Source organism: Schistocerca piceifrons, chromosome 2 (assembly GCF_021461385.2).
Source record: "Schistocerca piceifrons isolate TAMUIC-IGC-003096 chromosome 2, iqSchPice1.1, whole genome shotgun sequence".
Taxonomy (NCBI): Eukaryota; Metazoa; Arthropoda; class Insecta; order Orthoptera; family Acrididae; genus Schistocerca; species Schistocerca piceifrons.
In genome coordinates this window covers 13,491,226-13,508,117 of record NC_060139.1, presented here as the reverse complement: position 1 = coordinate 13,508,117, position 16,892 = coordinate 13,491,226, and the positions used below count along the sequence as shown (strand labels likewise).

General features: G+C 42.9%; 1 protein-coding gene across 1 annotated transcript in view; it reads left to right on the top strand.

Annotated features, from left to right (window-relative positions):
* LOC124778017 (UDP-glucosyltransferase 2-like) overlaps window positions 1-7,175 on the top strand; it is a 38,191-nt gene extending 31,016 nt beyond the window's left edge. Inside the window, exon 4 of the mRNA XM_047253594.1 lies at window positions 6,890-7,175. Coding sequence (XP_047109550.1) covers window positions 6,890-7,175 — 286 coding nt within the window. The remainder of the gene's footprint in view (window positions 1-6,889) is intronic.
* The last annotated feature ends 9,717 nt before the right edge of the window (window positions 7,176-16,892 follow it).

The following is a 16,892-nucleotide window of genomic DNA, read 5'->3' as shown; positions in this document are numbered from 1 at the left end:
ATCACAATAAATACGTAGCATAATCAAATTCCTCATATAGCATCAGCTTATTGATCATAAACATACCTCAACAGCATAATACACATCGTCGTCGTAAAAATAACATCATATCATCTCAGTCAATTCTCAAAATCGTCGTAGCTTCCTCCAATAATTTCAAAACCTAAAAAAACTCTCTGTTCATTTCAAATAGTGTCATCTACCTCAAACGTACTTTAAAAATCATGATCTCATACCAAATACATCATTCAAAGCTCTCATAGTATCACAATGGTTCTGAAAAAATATGAACAGTTCACAAAGTACAGACAAAATACAGTTTCATAAGTGTGAAGTTATCCAACTGTGCAATTATGTAAACATTTATCACTGATGTAGTAAAAAAAATGTTTGTCTCTCAGTTAAATGATCAGATAGCTGTGTAATTTATGTGTTAGAGAAATATGGTACCGATGTGTAAAGTTGTATAAGCAAATACCATATTAGCTAGGGCTCCTTGTGCTTGCCAAACACATGGTACACAAAGTAAGCGTGTACCCCCCTGAGGATTAATGAATAATACCCTCAGGTGTTACAGATTACAGCAATGGAATGAAATGTGTCACGGAAAACCTTTGTATCATTGTACTTCAAATATCTTTAAAAATAAATGATTTAAGGGCAAAATTAATCACTCAAATTCGTGTCCTGTAGCGCTAAATGTGCGTCTTGCTGTGAGATAATCTCTGTGGAAGTGTCGTAGTTACTGTCCTCCGAAAGCTAAGTTCTGCAGAAGTCAATGTACTTACATCATGATAAACAAAAGTGTAATGCTTTGCGTATAGATATCTTAGTTATTACGCTTATTGTTGTGATGAAGAAATTACTGTGCTGTAATGTATTGTTGTGCTACGGAAAAGGCTGTCTCATTGTAGCTATACCACAAAAGTTACTACTAAAACATGTTTTACTTTCCAGAATAATACAGAAAAACTGTGCAGATATAAAACAGATACACTGCAAAAGCAACATTGTTAATTGTCACTCATTAGTAGCGTCGTGATAAAATCGTGTAGCTGTCACATAAACTAACCATTGTGTCATCTGGTATCTCACTGAAATTACTTTAAATCCAGAATGTATTTTCAAGTAAACCAAAATGTTGCATTAAAATCTCATTAGCAGTACTGGTAAATGTTCTAAGTATGTAAGCCTTATAGTCGTTACATAATCATGCAACTAACAAGCAAGAATGTACACACACAATAACACTGTGTCGTCTGTTCACAATAACAATGCCTTCGTAATTTCTGTTTAAATAAGTTCTCTTGGTTCTTGACTGGATATTTAACTTCAAACATTGTTGCATATTAACAGATTCTAAGTCTGACAAAGCATACTAGCAATGTAAAGTGAAAAGTTAAATGGCAAAGACAAAGTTAAAAAGCAGATTATCATTCAATAAACGGTTTTACATGTGAAATGTGGTGTAAACCTTTACTCTTCCTAGTGCACAGAGTTTCAACTTCAAAGCAATTATCATGTTGTATACATCGGTAAAGAGTGCTAAAATTTTTCTCAAGGCTAGCGTCTTATGTTCTTTTCTCAGAGCCAGCGGGCGCACGCGGCTTCCTGCTGTGCGAGTCATTGTCTGTGTCTTTGTTGGCGCGCTCCGTTATTGGGATTAGGAGAGCTAACTTCTACAAATTCACCGTGACGAGAGGGCCCTGCCCTGTTTAAATCCCGCCAGTTCTGATGAAATTCAGGTCTGTCGTTATGATTATCTCGTCTGTCATCATGTCGGTAGATTTCATAATTTCTTTCTTGTCGGTCATGTGGTGGAGAATTTCTCTCGGAATCATAACTGCGCGCTGGACTGTTGCGTCTAAAGTTATTCTGTCTCCCTTGATGGTAATTGTTTTGGTTCCCATATTGTCCGTTTCTAAGGTAATCTCTGTCATATTCATTACTACAGAAACGCGATCTTTCTCTGTAACTATTATTACTCTGCCAGTGGTTGTCATTGGGCGGTGTCTGTTTTGGTCACGATTTGCATTGTAAGAATAGACTTTTCGTGTCCAGTTATTGTTTCTGAAGTCACGGAATTGTGACGGATGTGACCTGTAATTGTTGTGTTCCTGTTTGCGCGTTCCGCGATTGTCAGTGTCAATTTCCAGTTCTTGTAACAGTCCCTGAAAAGCTTCAATGTCGTCTTTGCAACGTCCTTCTAAAATAATATGCCGTAAATGTTCAGGTAATTTGATTAAGCAAATGCGGATGAGTTCTGAGGGGCTGCATGGGTTTGAAAGAAACTGATTCTTATGCAACATGTCTACAAAATTTTTCACAAGACTGGAGAATTCAGATTGTTCGAAATGTTTCATCATTATGATGCTATGTTTTACTCGGTCTTGTGTAGCTTGAGACCAATATGCTGAGAGGAAGGCATGATAAAATTCTCCTTCACTGTGGCAATCGTGAATGACCGATCGCATTCTTACAGCTGGTTCATTCTCTAAGTAGCCACACATAAATTCTAATCTGTGTTCTAACGACCAGTTGACAGGTAAACAATTACAGAATTGATGGAGCCATGCTTGTGGATGAATGTCGTTGCCAGAATTCTTAAATGTTTTGAATTTACGTGTGGTAATGAACAGCTTATAGTCAAAATCATCGTGTCGGCGAGTAGCATATCGGTCATTGTTACGTTGTGTCGGCGGTTCCATCTCGAAATCCAATGCGCCTTGCCAATTTCTTTCATAATTTCCGAAGTGTCCTGTGTTATTATTTTGTGGTAGTTCCGTATTTCTATGTCCCTCTTCCCATACTGGAGCTCGAGTGTCCTCTGAAATATGTAATTCTTGTATTACCTGCGTCAACTGATCTTGTACTTCCCGGATTTCTCTTTTGTACTGTGTATTGATTTGATTTTGATTTTGTTTGAATTTTATAATTTGTTCATACTCTTCTGTGTCAGTGAAGGCTACAGGTCTTGTGTCATTCAGATCATCATCTACCTTTGTAGATAAGTTAGTGACCTGATCCGAAACTTCGGCTACTTTCTCTCATAGTGAACACATTTCCTCAGTGTGTTTTTCTGAACCAAGTTTCAGAGTGTCCATTTGTGTTGAAATCGAATCTACTGTGTCCTTCATGATTTCCTGAGTTTTTGCAAGTTGCGTAACCGAATCGGTAGATGCAACTGAGTCAATTTTAGCCCACAAGGTCTCATGATTTTCATGAACAATGGTTTGCAGTTCTTTTATGGCTGCTTCGTGATTCTGTAATGCATTTTCATGCCGCGAAAAAATAGGTTGAAAATGCTCACAAATTTGTGTTTTTACTTCATTACAGACTTTTTGACATTTCGATTCAATGTTATGTAACTCAGTAGTTAAATCTTCACGCGTTTGTTCAAGTGTGGTGTCTAACTTTTGAAGATTTTGTTCCATTGTGTCTAACTTTTTAAGATTTTGTTCCACTGTGTCTAACTTTTTGAGATTTTGTTCCACTGTGTCTAACTGTTGCTGTGTTTGTCTCTGGTGTTGTTCCATTGTGTCTAATTTTTGAAGATTTTGTTCCATTGTGTCCACTTTTTGTAGCCTTTGTCCCATTTGTTGCATTAACTGTAATAACAATGCACTGGTGTCTGATACATGTTCCTCAGTGCTTTTCGGCAGTAAAGTTGCACCGGCAACATTCACATTTTGAAAAGCAGAAAATGTTTCTTGACTCATTTGAGAAAACGGTGAGAACCCAAAACCTGAGTCAACAGTATTTGCAATATCGTGTTCTGTCATTCCCGATTCCTGAGGCGAGTTGTTGCCGACCGATCGATTGATAAGGCTTCCCTGTTCACTACCTGTTTCACTGTCTACACCATTATTTGACGCCCGCTCCATTTCACTATGCACAGTTACCAAGTTACTACTTTGAATGTCTGTTAGTTTATTACACAGCGGTGCTGGTAAGCTACACTCGTCGTCACTATTATTTCTCAGTTTACTTTGGAGCCTAGTGTTACGTTTTTCACACGCCATTGTTGTCACAATATTTCACACGATAACACAGAAAAGCACAATTTGAAGAACAAAAATAAGAGAACACATTAACATAGCACCAAAAATAATATCTCGTTAATTGCAAGCGCAGCTGCGAAATACTTGGTGCAAATCTACATGCATGCCACAACTGTTTTACTGTACAACAATGAAAGACTGCAACTACAAAAGAGATTCTCTCTACAATTACGCACTAGCAATAAACAATAGCTACACTAATTACACAAACTACAAGAAAAAAATCAGAAGATTCCAGTGAGGTATCCTCGGCTAAGGGTCGACGTATGAAACGTCCCCTTTGAACGATTATACAGGACTGTGCTTAAACTGACATACAATATTTTTAGCGCAACGCAATCTGACTTTCAAAAATCCCTGCAAAAGAATGGCCCTGAGTAACATTAAACTATACCTTTCAGAAATCACTTACCTCACAAAAATCTTCATTACTCGAACTACTGCAGTACAGCGAGCGCCACTACTGCCAGCTAAATAAAAGATTTAAACTACGGAAGGCACTAACTACTGACAGGGATAGTTAGCAAATGAAAGATATTAATAGAGAACAAACAATGTATTTACCTTGATAGTCATAATATATATAGCAGTTCATGACAAATTATAAAACTCCGCCATCTCTCTCCCCACATCCACCACTGCTGGCGGCTCACCTCCAACTGCACAACGCTACGCGCTGTTCACATCCAGCTGCCGCTGCCTAACACTACAATGGCAGACAACAATGCAAACCAGCCACAGATTGCACACAGCACAGCCAGTGATTCTCACACAGAGCGCTACGTAACGTTGCCAATAAAAAAACATAAACAGCCTACTTACAAATAGGACAAGGATCCCGAAATTCTAGGAATCAAACACAAGTGGAGAAGTAAGGATTTTTTCAGACATTCGACAGCACTAACTCGTAAAAAACAATGTTTTATTTTTTAGACGAAATGTTGCAACGAATGAATGGTTAATTTATATCCCAGATGAACTAATTAATAAGTACACATGGTATACACATTTAAGTAATGGCCACTTTGCACCAAAGAAATGCTTTTTAAAAGCAAAACGAACAAGCCATTTTCCTAATATGGAAAGACGAATTAGAACAGTATTAATCAAATGCAAAAAATGTATGAGCGCTAAACACGTCACTTTCCAAACCAAACCACCTATGTTTCCAATAATCCCTAAAAGATTAAAAGAAATAGCTGCAACAGATTTGATGGGGCCCCTCCCACGCGCAAAAAACGGATATATTTTCATATTTGTCGTTTTGGAACTTACTTCTAAATATGATACCTTGACACCATTAAAACGGGCAACAGGTCTTACTATAAGTAAAGCATTTAGACAAGATTTTCTCAGACAAGTAGGTCGAGTGGAATGAATAATTTCGGATAATGGCCCACAATACAAATCAGTGCAATGGCAAAACACGTTAAAACAACACAAAATAAAACCCATCTACATATCTAAGTACAAACCTAGCGTAAATCCAGCAGAACGATCTATGAAGGACATAGGCACTTTATGTCGATTATATGCAGGCAAAAGACACAACACTTGGGATATATACCATAAAGATTTTCAAGAAGTAATAAATGAAATGCCACATAGCACTACACTACTACCTCCAGTTACTGTACTTAAAAACACTGAACCCCCAAACATAACCAGAGAAAATGTTAGATTTCCTATTGTACCACGTAGACAGCACAAACAAGTCATAGCAACAGCACTCTCCAACATCAGAAGGGCAGCCATTAAAAGAAAAGAAAGAAGAGATAGCACAGCAATTAAAAGAACATCCTCAGTAGGCCAGAAAGTATTTGTAAAAACACACCATCTCTCCAGCAAACAGAAACACAAAATACATAAGTTTTACGCTGCATACAAAGGACCTGTCATAATTAGCCAAATTGCTCATGATAATGCTGTGGAACTAATGAACCCAAAAACAGGCAAAACCTTAGGACTTCACCATGTGAGCCATATCAAAAAGTTTGAAGATTAATTTTATTACTGGTCTATAATCAGCACAATATTTCAAGATTATGTTGCAGATAAGATTGTCAGGAGAAAGAAGAATGAAGAGAGAGGAAGGTGGGAAAAAGAAAGTAGTTTCAATAAAAACAAAAACAAAAATAACACCAATAGTACCATAGATTAAGGTGAAGGGATAAGGCGTAGATAGTCTAACAGCATGAAATACTAAAATGTTATACACCACAACACTACACAAAAATAAAAAACGAATTTGAGGTTTCTTGTATAAGTTAAGACTCAAAATATCTTAGAATTGTAACATGGAAAGGGCGCCAAAATTTGTAAAGCTCTTTAAGAAGGCATAAAACAATGTAGGTACTAGACATATGTTAGATGATTGTAAGTAAAACTTTTTGTAAGAACCATTGTAAAAACTCTAGCAAAGACCAGATGCAATGACCCACTAGTTGCAACGCAAGAAGTATCAAGAAAGAAAAGGATGTAATTAGCAAGACATGATCCCTACAAGGCAGAAGCATCAAGAGAAGGGAAAGGATAGCGAGACCAACAGAAGGCCCTTGAAACTGAAATGGGTGATAAATCTAACCGCTAGGCGGAACCCTGCTGGAATGAACATGGAGCCGCACAGTGACGGAGCCCTGCAGAGACGGGACTCCGAACGCTGGAAGGGTCTCCAAGATACTCAGTAACACAAGGTTATCTTCCCCAGATAGCTCACGGCTTTTAACCCAATTTTATTGTCTTCAATATCAGCACCGCTTTCAGAACAACTTAATGCATCAACATTACAACATTGTTCCAGATTGTATTCCTTTGTCTTTTTTTTTCAGGTATAAAGAAAACATGAAGAGACTTTCTGCCGTATACTGCGAGCACAGGGCGGACTCCCTGGAGTGTGCTGTGTGGTGGGTGGAGTACGTGATCTCCCACAGGGCGGCCCCACACCTGCGCAGCACCGCACTTGACCTGCACTGGTGGCAGCTGATGCTGCTCGACGTCGTCGCCTTCGTGTTGGCGGTCGCAGCCTTCGCACTCTGCCTCGTCTACTTCGTCACGTGGCGGGTAGTATCCAGCTTCAAAAGCAGCAAACAGAAACAGAAGAAGAAGAAACAGTGATGCACTCATAATGAATTCTAGACTGTTCTCTGCCAACACTAACTTCACCAACATTTCCAAATCAGAACTTGTCCTGCAAATACGAAATGTCACTAATCATATCAAATCACGCAGAAGGTGAACCTGAACCAAATTCTGGAGATCTTTCAAGGATATGTTCACAGTGGTTCTTTACAGCGTAGGTTTGTTTCTTCTGATACATGAGCCACATTTAACATTGTATATGTACTGCACAAAAAAATTTGCTCATCAATACAAATGTCGACAGTATACGCTATATGTGTTGTTTGACAATAAATTAGGTTCACTTCTCCTGCTGTTGACGTAGCAGGTCCCTCATTACTCTCTGCCCTCAAGAAGAATATAATAATACCAATCCCAAAGAAAGCAGGTGTTGACAGATGTGAAAATTATGGAACTATCAGTTTAATAGGACACAGCTGCAAAATACTAACGCGAATTCTTTACAGACGAATGAAAAAACTGGTAGAAGCGGACCTCGGGGAGGATCAGTTTGGATTCCGTGGAAATGTTGGAACACGTGAGGCAATACTAACCTTACGACTTATCTTAGAAGAAAGATTAAGAAAAGGCAAACCTACGTTTCTAGCATTTGTAGACTTAGAGAAAGCTTTTGACAACGTTAACTGGAATACTCTCTTTCAAATTCTGAAGGTGGTAGGGGTAAAATACAGGGAGCAAAAGACTATTTACAATTTGTACAGAAACCAGATGGCAGTTATAAGAGTCGAGGGGCATGAAAGGGAAGCAGTGGTTGGGAAAGGAGGAGACAGGGTTGTAGCCTCTCCCCGATGTTATTCAATCTGTATATTGAGCAAGCAGTAAAAGAAACAGAAGAAAATTCGGAGTAGGTATTAAAATTCATGGAGAAGAAGTAAAAACTTTGAGGTTCGCCGATGACATTGTAATTCTGTCAGAGACAGCAAAGGACTTGGAAGAGCAGTTGAACGGAATGGACAGTGTCTTGAAAGGAGGATATAAGATGAACATCAACAAAAGCAAAACGAGGATAATGGAATGTAGTCAGATTAAATTGGGTGATGCTGAGAGGATTAGATTAGGAAAAGAGACACTTAAAGTAGTAAAGGAGTTTTGCTATTTAGGGAGTAAAATAACTGATGATGGTCGAAGTAGAGAGGATATAAAATGTAGACTGGCAATGGCAAGGAAATCGATTCTGAAGAAGAGAAATTTGTTAACATCGAGTATAGATTTAAGTGTCAGGAAGCCGTTTCTGAAAGTATTTGTATGGAGTGTAGCCATGTATGGAAGTGAAACATGGACAATAACCAGTTTGGACAAGAAGAGAATAGAAGCTGTCGAAATGTGGTGCTACAGAAGAATGCTGAAGATAAGGTGGGTAGATCACGTGACTAATGAGGAGGTATTGAATAGGATTGGGGAGAAGAGAAGTTTGTGGCACAACTTGACTAGAAGAAGGGATCGGTTGGTAGGACATGTTTTGAGGCATCAAGGGATCACAAATTTAGCATTTGAGGGCAGTGTGGAGGGTAAAAATCGTAGAGGGAGACCAAGAGATCAATATAATAAGCAGATTCAGAAGGATGTAGGTTGCAGTAAGTACTGGGAGATGAAGAAGCTTGCACAGGATAGAGTAGCATGCAGAGCTGCATCAAACCAGTCTCAGGACTGAAGACCACAACAACAACAACAACTCAAGATTTCAGTCAGTACTGCTCGGTTCGGTCTCGGCTTTATTTTCCTGACAATGTTATTCCTATGTTTTGATGCACAGCACTGTGAATACGTTTACTGTTGATAAGTTGGCCGATATTTATGTCCTGAATTGTCCTCTGAATGCGATGGAACGTTACCTCGATGACTCTATGCTGAGGTGTTCCCGTACCAACATCATAGTACTTTCACATCTTTACGTGCAACCCTTTCAGAAACAGAGCAGATCTGTGTTCAAAATGAAAGATATCACAGGATTTTCAGTAGTGTGACATTGTCTTCACAGAAGGAAAGGTAATTAGGATAACAAAGAGCATATGTCATAATTAAATTCTTCCTGTTAGGAGCCGTCGAAGACTACACTTCCTTTATGCAATAATCCTCAGATCATATCTCTAAACAGCCTATGAAATTTAGTCGTCAGAGTTCGGATTCATCCTGCAGATCTTATTTCATGTTATTGGCAAAATAATATCGCATTAATATTGGCACAATCTGTAAGCGTTGATTACATTCCACCTGGACGGACACATGACACAGGAGGACTAAGAAAACTCTTGATTTATACAACAAACAGTTCTATATATACACTTACCGATTGTGCTGTTATAAATTATTTTTCATTCTCAATTGTACACGATAGAATACTAGTCACAGTGCTCAAACGGCAACTTTGTGTTCCAACAGGACTAATGATCAACGTGATTGACTCGATCCTGGTGGGGAGGCAACACTATCTCAAATGCAGCAAACATGTAAGCACGATGAAGGATATCGTGGCAGGAGTTCCATAGGGCTCAGTTTTGGGCCCCCTATTATGTTTACTATACACTAACGACATTCCAAAGTTCACAGGAAGTGAGATTGTTGTGTATGCCGGTGGCACAGCTGTTTACAAAAGTAGCATCAACCTCAACTTCACATCACGAAAGCTATAGGAGCACCTTGGCAAAATTGTGAAATGGTGCCAAATATGGAAAATCAGCATAAATGCAGAGAAGCCCTTAGCTATCATGTTCATGTGAAAGTTGGCACCCCACAAATAAACTAATTTCTGTTGCCAACAAGGAAATAGAATGGAGCAACTGAGCTACTTATTTCAGCCTCCTGCTCGATAAATGCTTAACCTTTGTGAAGCAGATAGACAAATCCAGGAGTAGAGGTTGCACTGCTTTATCCAACTATATCCGCTCCTAAAGGGTGGAGAGCTCTGTATACAGACGAAACTAAGAATATACAGTTCTGTGATCCTCCCAACTCTTTTATACAAATCGGAGTGTGTGTGTGTTTGAGGTTTACGGGCGCTAAACAGCTTGGTCCTCAGGGCCCAAACGCATAAAAACGGGAACACATGCAGTGAAGGGACTAAGACGAACAGCGAACAAGGAGAACGGCTAAAAGACGCAGACCTGACGCAGTTCCAAATCCTCATGTACAGAGGCAAAACAAGAGGAGAGCAAACGCACAAAAAAGGAAAGGAAACACAAGGAATGGAGGACAGAAACCGTAGGGAAACAAGGAGGTATTGGTGACTGGCGGACCTCTTGCGTAAAACCTGGGTGAGCCAGTCACCCAGCAGCACATTAAAACCCCCTCCCTAAAATCCGAGGCAACAAATTGGACAGGACACAAAACCACTGTCGTTGCGTCGTCTTGCAAAATAGAGGGCAAATCCGGTGGCAAAGAAACCACCGCCCTCTGGTCAGAGAATAAAAGACAGTCAAGTAATATGTGGCGGACAGTAATCTGGACGCCACAAGCACTGCAGATTGGGGGGTCCTCCCGCCGGAGTAAAAAACCGTGCGTTAAGGGACTGTGCCCGATGCGGAGGCGAGTGAGGAGAACCTCATCCCGCCTGCAGGACTGGTAGGACGTACGCCACGGCCGCGTGGTGGCCGTGACCAGACGCAGCTTATTTTCACCGACTGCCAGCCACTCCTCTTCCCATTGACGCAGGAGGGAGGTAACGGCATGGAGGAGGACAGCACATTCAACAACGTGAGGGAGGGAACATGCATCTTTGGCAGCCACATCCGCCAGTTCGTTTCCCCTAATATCCACGTGCCCCGGCACCCAGCGGAAAGAAACCTCTTTACCTCTTTCCCCTACTGTTGCAGGTGGAGTAGGGCATCAAGGATGTTCTGGACGACCGTATCCGCTGGGTACAAGTGTTGCATGGTCTGAAGGGCACTCAGGGAGTCAGAACAGATGAGGAACTTAAGACTGGGAACACATTTCATCTGCTCCAATGCCCGCAAGATCGCAAACAATTCGGCATCAAAGATGGTAACGCCGCAGGAAGCCGTAACTTGACGACTCGATCAGCGAAAACAACAGCACAACCAACAAAGTCCCCCTGTTTAGAGCCATCCGTAAATACTGGTACATGGTCGGGATGCTGGTGTAAAATATCGGAAAATAAGGAGGTAAAAACAAACGCAGGAGTGCAGCTCCTCCGGTAGATCTACATCTACATCCATACTCCGCAAGCCACCTGACGGTGTGTGGCGGAGGGTACCCTGAGTACCTCTATCTGTTCTCCCTTCTATTCCAGTCTCGTATTGTTCGTGGAAAGATAGATTGTCGGTATGCTTCTGTGTGGGCTCTAATCTCTCTGATTTTATCCTCACGGTCTCTTCGCGAGATATACGTAGGAGGGAGCAATATACTGCTTGACTCTTCGGTGAAGGTATGTTCTCGAAACTTTAACAAAAGCCCGTACCGAGCTACTGAGCGTCTCTCCTGCAGAGTCTTCCACTGGAGTTTATCTATCATCTCCGTAACGCTTTCGCGATTACTAAATGATCCTGTAACGAAGCGCGCTGCTCTCCGTTGGATCTTCTCTATCTCTTCTATCAACCCTATCTGGTACGGATCCCACACTGCTGAGCAGTATTCAAGCAGTGGGCGAACAAGCGTACTGTAACCTACTTCCTTTGTTTTCGGATTGCATTTCCTTAGGATTCTTCCAATGAATCTCAGTCTGGCATCTGCTTTACCGATGATCTACTTTATATGATCATTCCATTTTAAATCACTCCCAATGCGTACTCCCAGATAATTTATGGAATTAAATGCTTCCAGTTGCTGACCTGTTATTTTGTAGCTAAATGATAAGGGATCCATCTTTCTGTGTATTCGCAGCACATTACGCTTGTCTACGTTGAGATTCAATTGCCATTCCCTGCACCATGCTTCAATTCGCTGCAGATCCTCCTGCATTTCAGTACAATTTTCCATTGTTACAACCTCTCGATACTCCACAGCATCATCTGCAAAAAGCCTCAGTGAACTTCCAATGTCATCCACCAGGTCATTTATGTATATTGTGAATAGCAACGGTCCTATGACACTCCCCTGCGGCACACCTGAAATCACTCTTACTTCGGAAGACTTCTCTCCATTGAGAATGACATGCTGCGTTCTGTTATCTAGGAACTCCTCAATCCAATCAGACAATTGGTCTGATAGTCCATATGCTCTTACTTTGTTCATTAAACGACTGTGGGGAACTGTATCGAACGCCTTGCGGAAGTCAAGAAACACGGCGTCTACCTGTGAACCCGTGTCTATGGCCCTCTGAGTCTCGTGGACGAATAGCGCGAGCTGGGTTTCACACGACCGTCTTTTTCGAAACCCATGCTGATTCCTACAGAGCAGATTTCTAGTCTCCAGAAAAGTCATTATACTCGAATATGTGTTCCAAAATTCTACAACTGGTCGACGTTAGAGATATAGGTCTATAGTTCTGCACGTCTGTTCGACGTCCCTTCTTGAAAACGGGGATGACCTGTGCCCTTTTCCAATCCTTTGGAACGCTACGCTCTTCTAGAGACCTACGGTACACCGCTGCAAGAAGGGGGGCAAGTTCCTTCGCGTACTCTGTGTAAAATCGAACTGGTATCCCATCAGGCCCAGCGGCCTTTCCACTTTTGAGCGATTTTAATTGTTTCTCTATCCCTCTGTCGTCTATTTCGATATCTACCATTTTGTCATCTGAGAAGGAACTACAGTGCAGTCTTCCTCTGTGAAACAGCTTTGGAAAAAGTCATTTAGTATTTCGGCCTTTAGTCTGTCATCCTCTGTTTCAGTACCATTTTGTTTTGATCCACCTACCACTTTAACATAAGAGCAAAATTTCTTAGGATTTTCTGCCAAGTCAGTACAGAGAACTTTACTTTCGAATTCATTGAATGCCTCTCGCATAGCCCTCCTCACACTACATTTCGCTTCGCGTAATTTTTGTTTGTCTGCAAGGCTTTGGCTATGTTTCTGTTTGCTGTGAAGTTCCCTTTGCTTCCGCAGCAGTTTTCTAACTCGGTTGTTGTACCACGGTGGCTCTTTTCCATCTCTTAGGATCTTGCTTGGCACATACTCATCTAACGCATATTGTACGATGGTTTTGAACTTTGTCCACTGATCCTCAACACTATCTGTACTTGAGACAAAACTTATGTGTTGAACCGTCAGGTACTCTGCTTTTTCTCACTTTTGCTAAACAGAAAAATCTTCCTACCTTTTTTAATATTTCTATTTACTGCTGAAATCATCGATGCCGTAACCGCTTTATGATCGCTGATTCCCTGTTCTGCGTTAACTGTTTCAAATAGTTCGGGTCTGTTTGTTACCAGAAGGTCTAATATGTTATCGCCACGAGTCGGTTCTCTGTTTAACTGCTCAAGATAGTTTTCAGATAAAGCACATAAAAAAATTTCACTGGATTCTTTGTCCCTGCCACCCGTTATGAACGTTTGAGTCTCCCAGTCTATATCCGGCAAATTAAAATCTCCACCCAGAACTATAACATGGTGGGGAAATCTACTCGAAATATTTTCCAAATTATCCTTCAGGTGCTCAGCCACAACAGCTGCTGAGCCAGGGGGCCTATAGAGACATCCAATTACCATGTCTGAGCCTGCTTTAACCGTGACCTTCACCCAAATCATTTCACATTTCAGATCTCTGTCATTTTCCTTCGATACTATTGCACTTCTTATCGCTATAAACACGCCTCCCCCTTCACTGTCCAGCATGTCTCTGCGGTATACATTCCAATCTGAGGTTAGGATTTCATTACTGTTTATGTCTGGTTTCAGCCAACTTTCTGTCCCTAGTACTATATGGGCGTTGTGACCGTTTGTTAATGAGAGCAGTTTTGGGACCTTTCTATAGACGCTACTGCAGTTTACTATTAGCACATTAATATTGTTATTCCCTGTTGCATTTTGCCTACTCCTACCTTGCCGCGTCTCAGGAGGCGTCTTGTCGGGCCTAGGGAGGGAATTCTCTGTCCTAAAAAACCCCCATGTGCACTCCAAGGAAGGACCGAATGAAGATGGGGAGACGGCCACGAAAGCTGCACTCGTGGATTTGATTGAGGATAAGGCGGCGCCAAGTCTAAAAGGACGCTGGGCCTCTGGAGCAACCAGAGAGGCAGGCGGGTAAAACCTTGTCGTTGGGGGGCCACACGCTCCACACCAAGGGACTCAAGCAAATGCTTGGCACAAATCCAAAATGGTCTCGTTGCCCTGGGACGACTGGAAAAGAGGCGTTCCATAGGCGGTCGGGCTACGGTAGGGTACGCAGGGGAGGTAGGACAGGCAAGGAATTGACACACCTGTCGCACCATGAGGAGTTTCTGCAGGATGGCGAGCGGCGGTTCTCCCGCCTCAGCACACAGGCTGGGTATGGGACTGGTACGGAAGGCACCAGTGGCCAGCCTGATACCCTCATGGTGTACTGCATCAAGAATCTTCAGATACGAAGGCCTTGCTGACCCATACACGGTGCAACTATAGTCAAGACGCGATCGGACGAAAGCCCTATAAAACTGCAGCAGACGCGCCCAGGACTGATGGCTCAGACACTTCAAAATATTCAGTGCCTTCAGGGCCCGCACCTTCAGGTCTTTAAGGTGAGGCAACCACAACATCTTGGAATCAAAAGTGAGGCCCAGGAACCTCACAGTGTCTCTAAAAGGAAGAACGGTGTCCCTCAGACGCAATGCAGGGGAGGTAAAAAGACGTCGAGAACGATTAAAATGAACACACACACATTTGTCTGCAGAAAAGGTAAAACCCGTCTTCGCAGTACACGCCTCTAAGAACTTTATCGTAAGCTGCAACTGCCGACTAGCAGTGACAAGACTGGAGGAAGAACAGAAAACAGCAAAATCGTCCACATACAAGGAGCACTGGGCAGGACTCCGGATAGTGGACGTGATACTGTTAATGGCGACGGCAAAGAGGTGACACTTAAAACGCTTCCCTGAGGAACACCATTCTCCTGCACGTGCAAATCAGATAGCACATTACCAACCCGATATCGAAAGAGGCGGTGGGAAAGAAAGGACCGAATGAAGATGGGGAGACGGCCACGAAAGCCCCACTCATGGAGTTGATTGAGGATAAGGCGGCGCCAAGTAGTGTCATACGCCTTATTAATGTCAAAGAATACACCTAGACAATGCTGGTTACGTACGAAGGCCTGCTGGATGGCCGCCTCAAGCAGGGTCAAGTTGTCTATAGTTGAACGACACCTCCGAAACCCACACTGAGAGTGGCTAAGGAGCTGCCTGGTCTCGAGCAGCCAAACCAGGCGACGGTTGACCATGCGTTCCAACGTCTTCCCGACACAGCTCGTCAAAGCAATACTTCGATAACTACTGGGATGCGTTCGGTCCTTCCCCGGTTTGAGGAGGGGAATCGAAATCGCCTCCCTCCACGAGTCAGGGTACGTGCCGGATGACCATATCATATTAAAACAATTCAGGAGAACTTCCTTGGATGGCAGCATCAAGTGCTGCAGCATGCTATACCGGATTTGATCATGACCAGGCGCAGTATCATGAGCCACAGACAGCGCCGAATCCAGTTCCCACATTGTGAAGGGGCGGTTGTAGGGTTCAGAATTTGGAGACCGGAAGTTCAAGTGACCGCTCTCGATGGCAGTGCGGTAGCGGCAGAAATCTGGATCACAGTTAATAGTGGCGGTAGATTCCGCAAAATGCATGGCCAGTGTCTGGGCAATGTCTCTCGGCGCCGTGAGGAGACATCCTTGATGCAGGAATGCCGTGACAGGTAGTTGGCTGAGTTTCCCGGAAATCCTCCTGATGGCTTCCCATACTTTCGTAGAACTAGTGGAGCGGGAGATGGAGTTCAAGAACGATAGCCATGACCGTCGTTTGCTCTCTTTAATCACTCGCCGCGCTTTGGCCCTTGCCACCTGAAAGGCCGAAAGATTGTCAGCTGAGGGACGGCACTTGAAGCGGCGCAGAGCTGCACGGTAGGCTCAGATGGCAGAGCGGCACTCAGTGGTCCACCAACGGACAGGACGCCTCTTGGGATGACCGGATGACCGTGGGATTGACAATTCAGCAGCATGGGAGATCACGGCTGTAACATGGTCTACCCATTCGTGGACGCTGGCACGGTGTTCCAAAACAGCCAGTCGGCTGAAAAGTGTCCGGTCAGCTCTGCAGAGGTGTCACTGGGGCGGCACTGGTAATGCCACAGCCTCATCCAGGAGGCGAATCCAAAGGGGGAAGTGGTCACTAGAATGGAGGTCAGCAGCAACCTCCCACAGAGCATAATCCGCGAGTGCTGGAGAGCAAAAGGAAAGGTCAATAGCTGATGACGACCTGGAAGCAGTACAGAAATGAGTGGGAGCACCAGAGTTGAGGATGCACAGTTCTTCAGACGCCATGAGGCTTTCCATAATACTAGCCCTGGGGCAAGTAGTCGGAGAGCCCCATAAGACATTATGAGCATTGAAGTCCCCCAGAAGAAGAAATGGGCTGGGGAGTTGGCTAATAAGGTCTGTGAGAGCCGCAGAGTCGATCGCATCCTGAGGTGGTAAGTAAACTGAGCCTCCGACCCACAAGAAGGTCAGCTGCAACTGCTTGCAAGTCTGTAACGAGAGGGAGCTTAGATGAGGGGTGCATGTCACGGACAAAAACCGCAACACCACCCTTTGCCCTTTCCCCCGTCAGATCATCTTTTC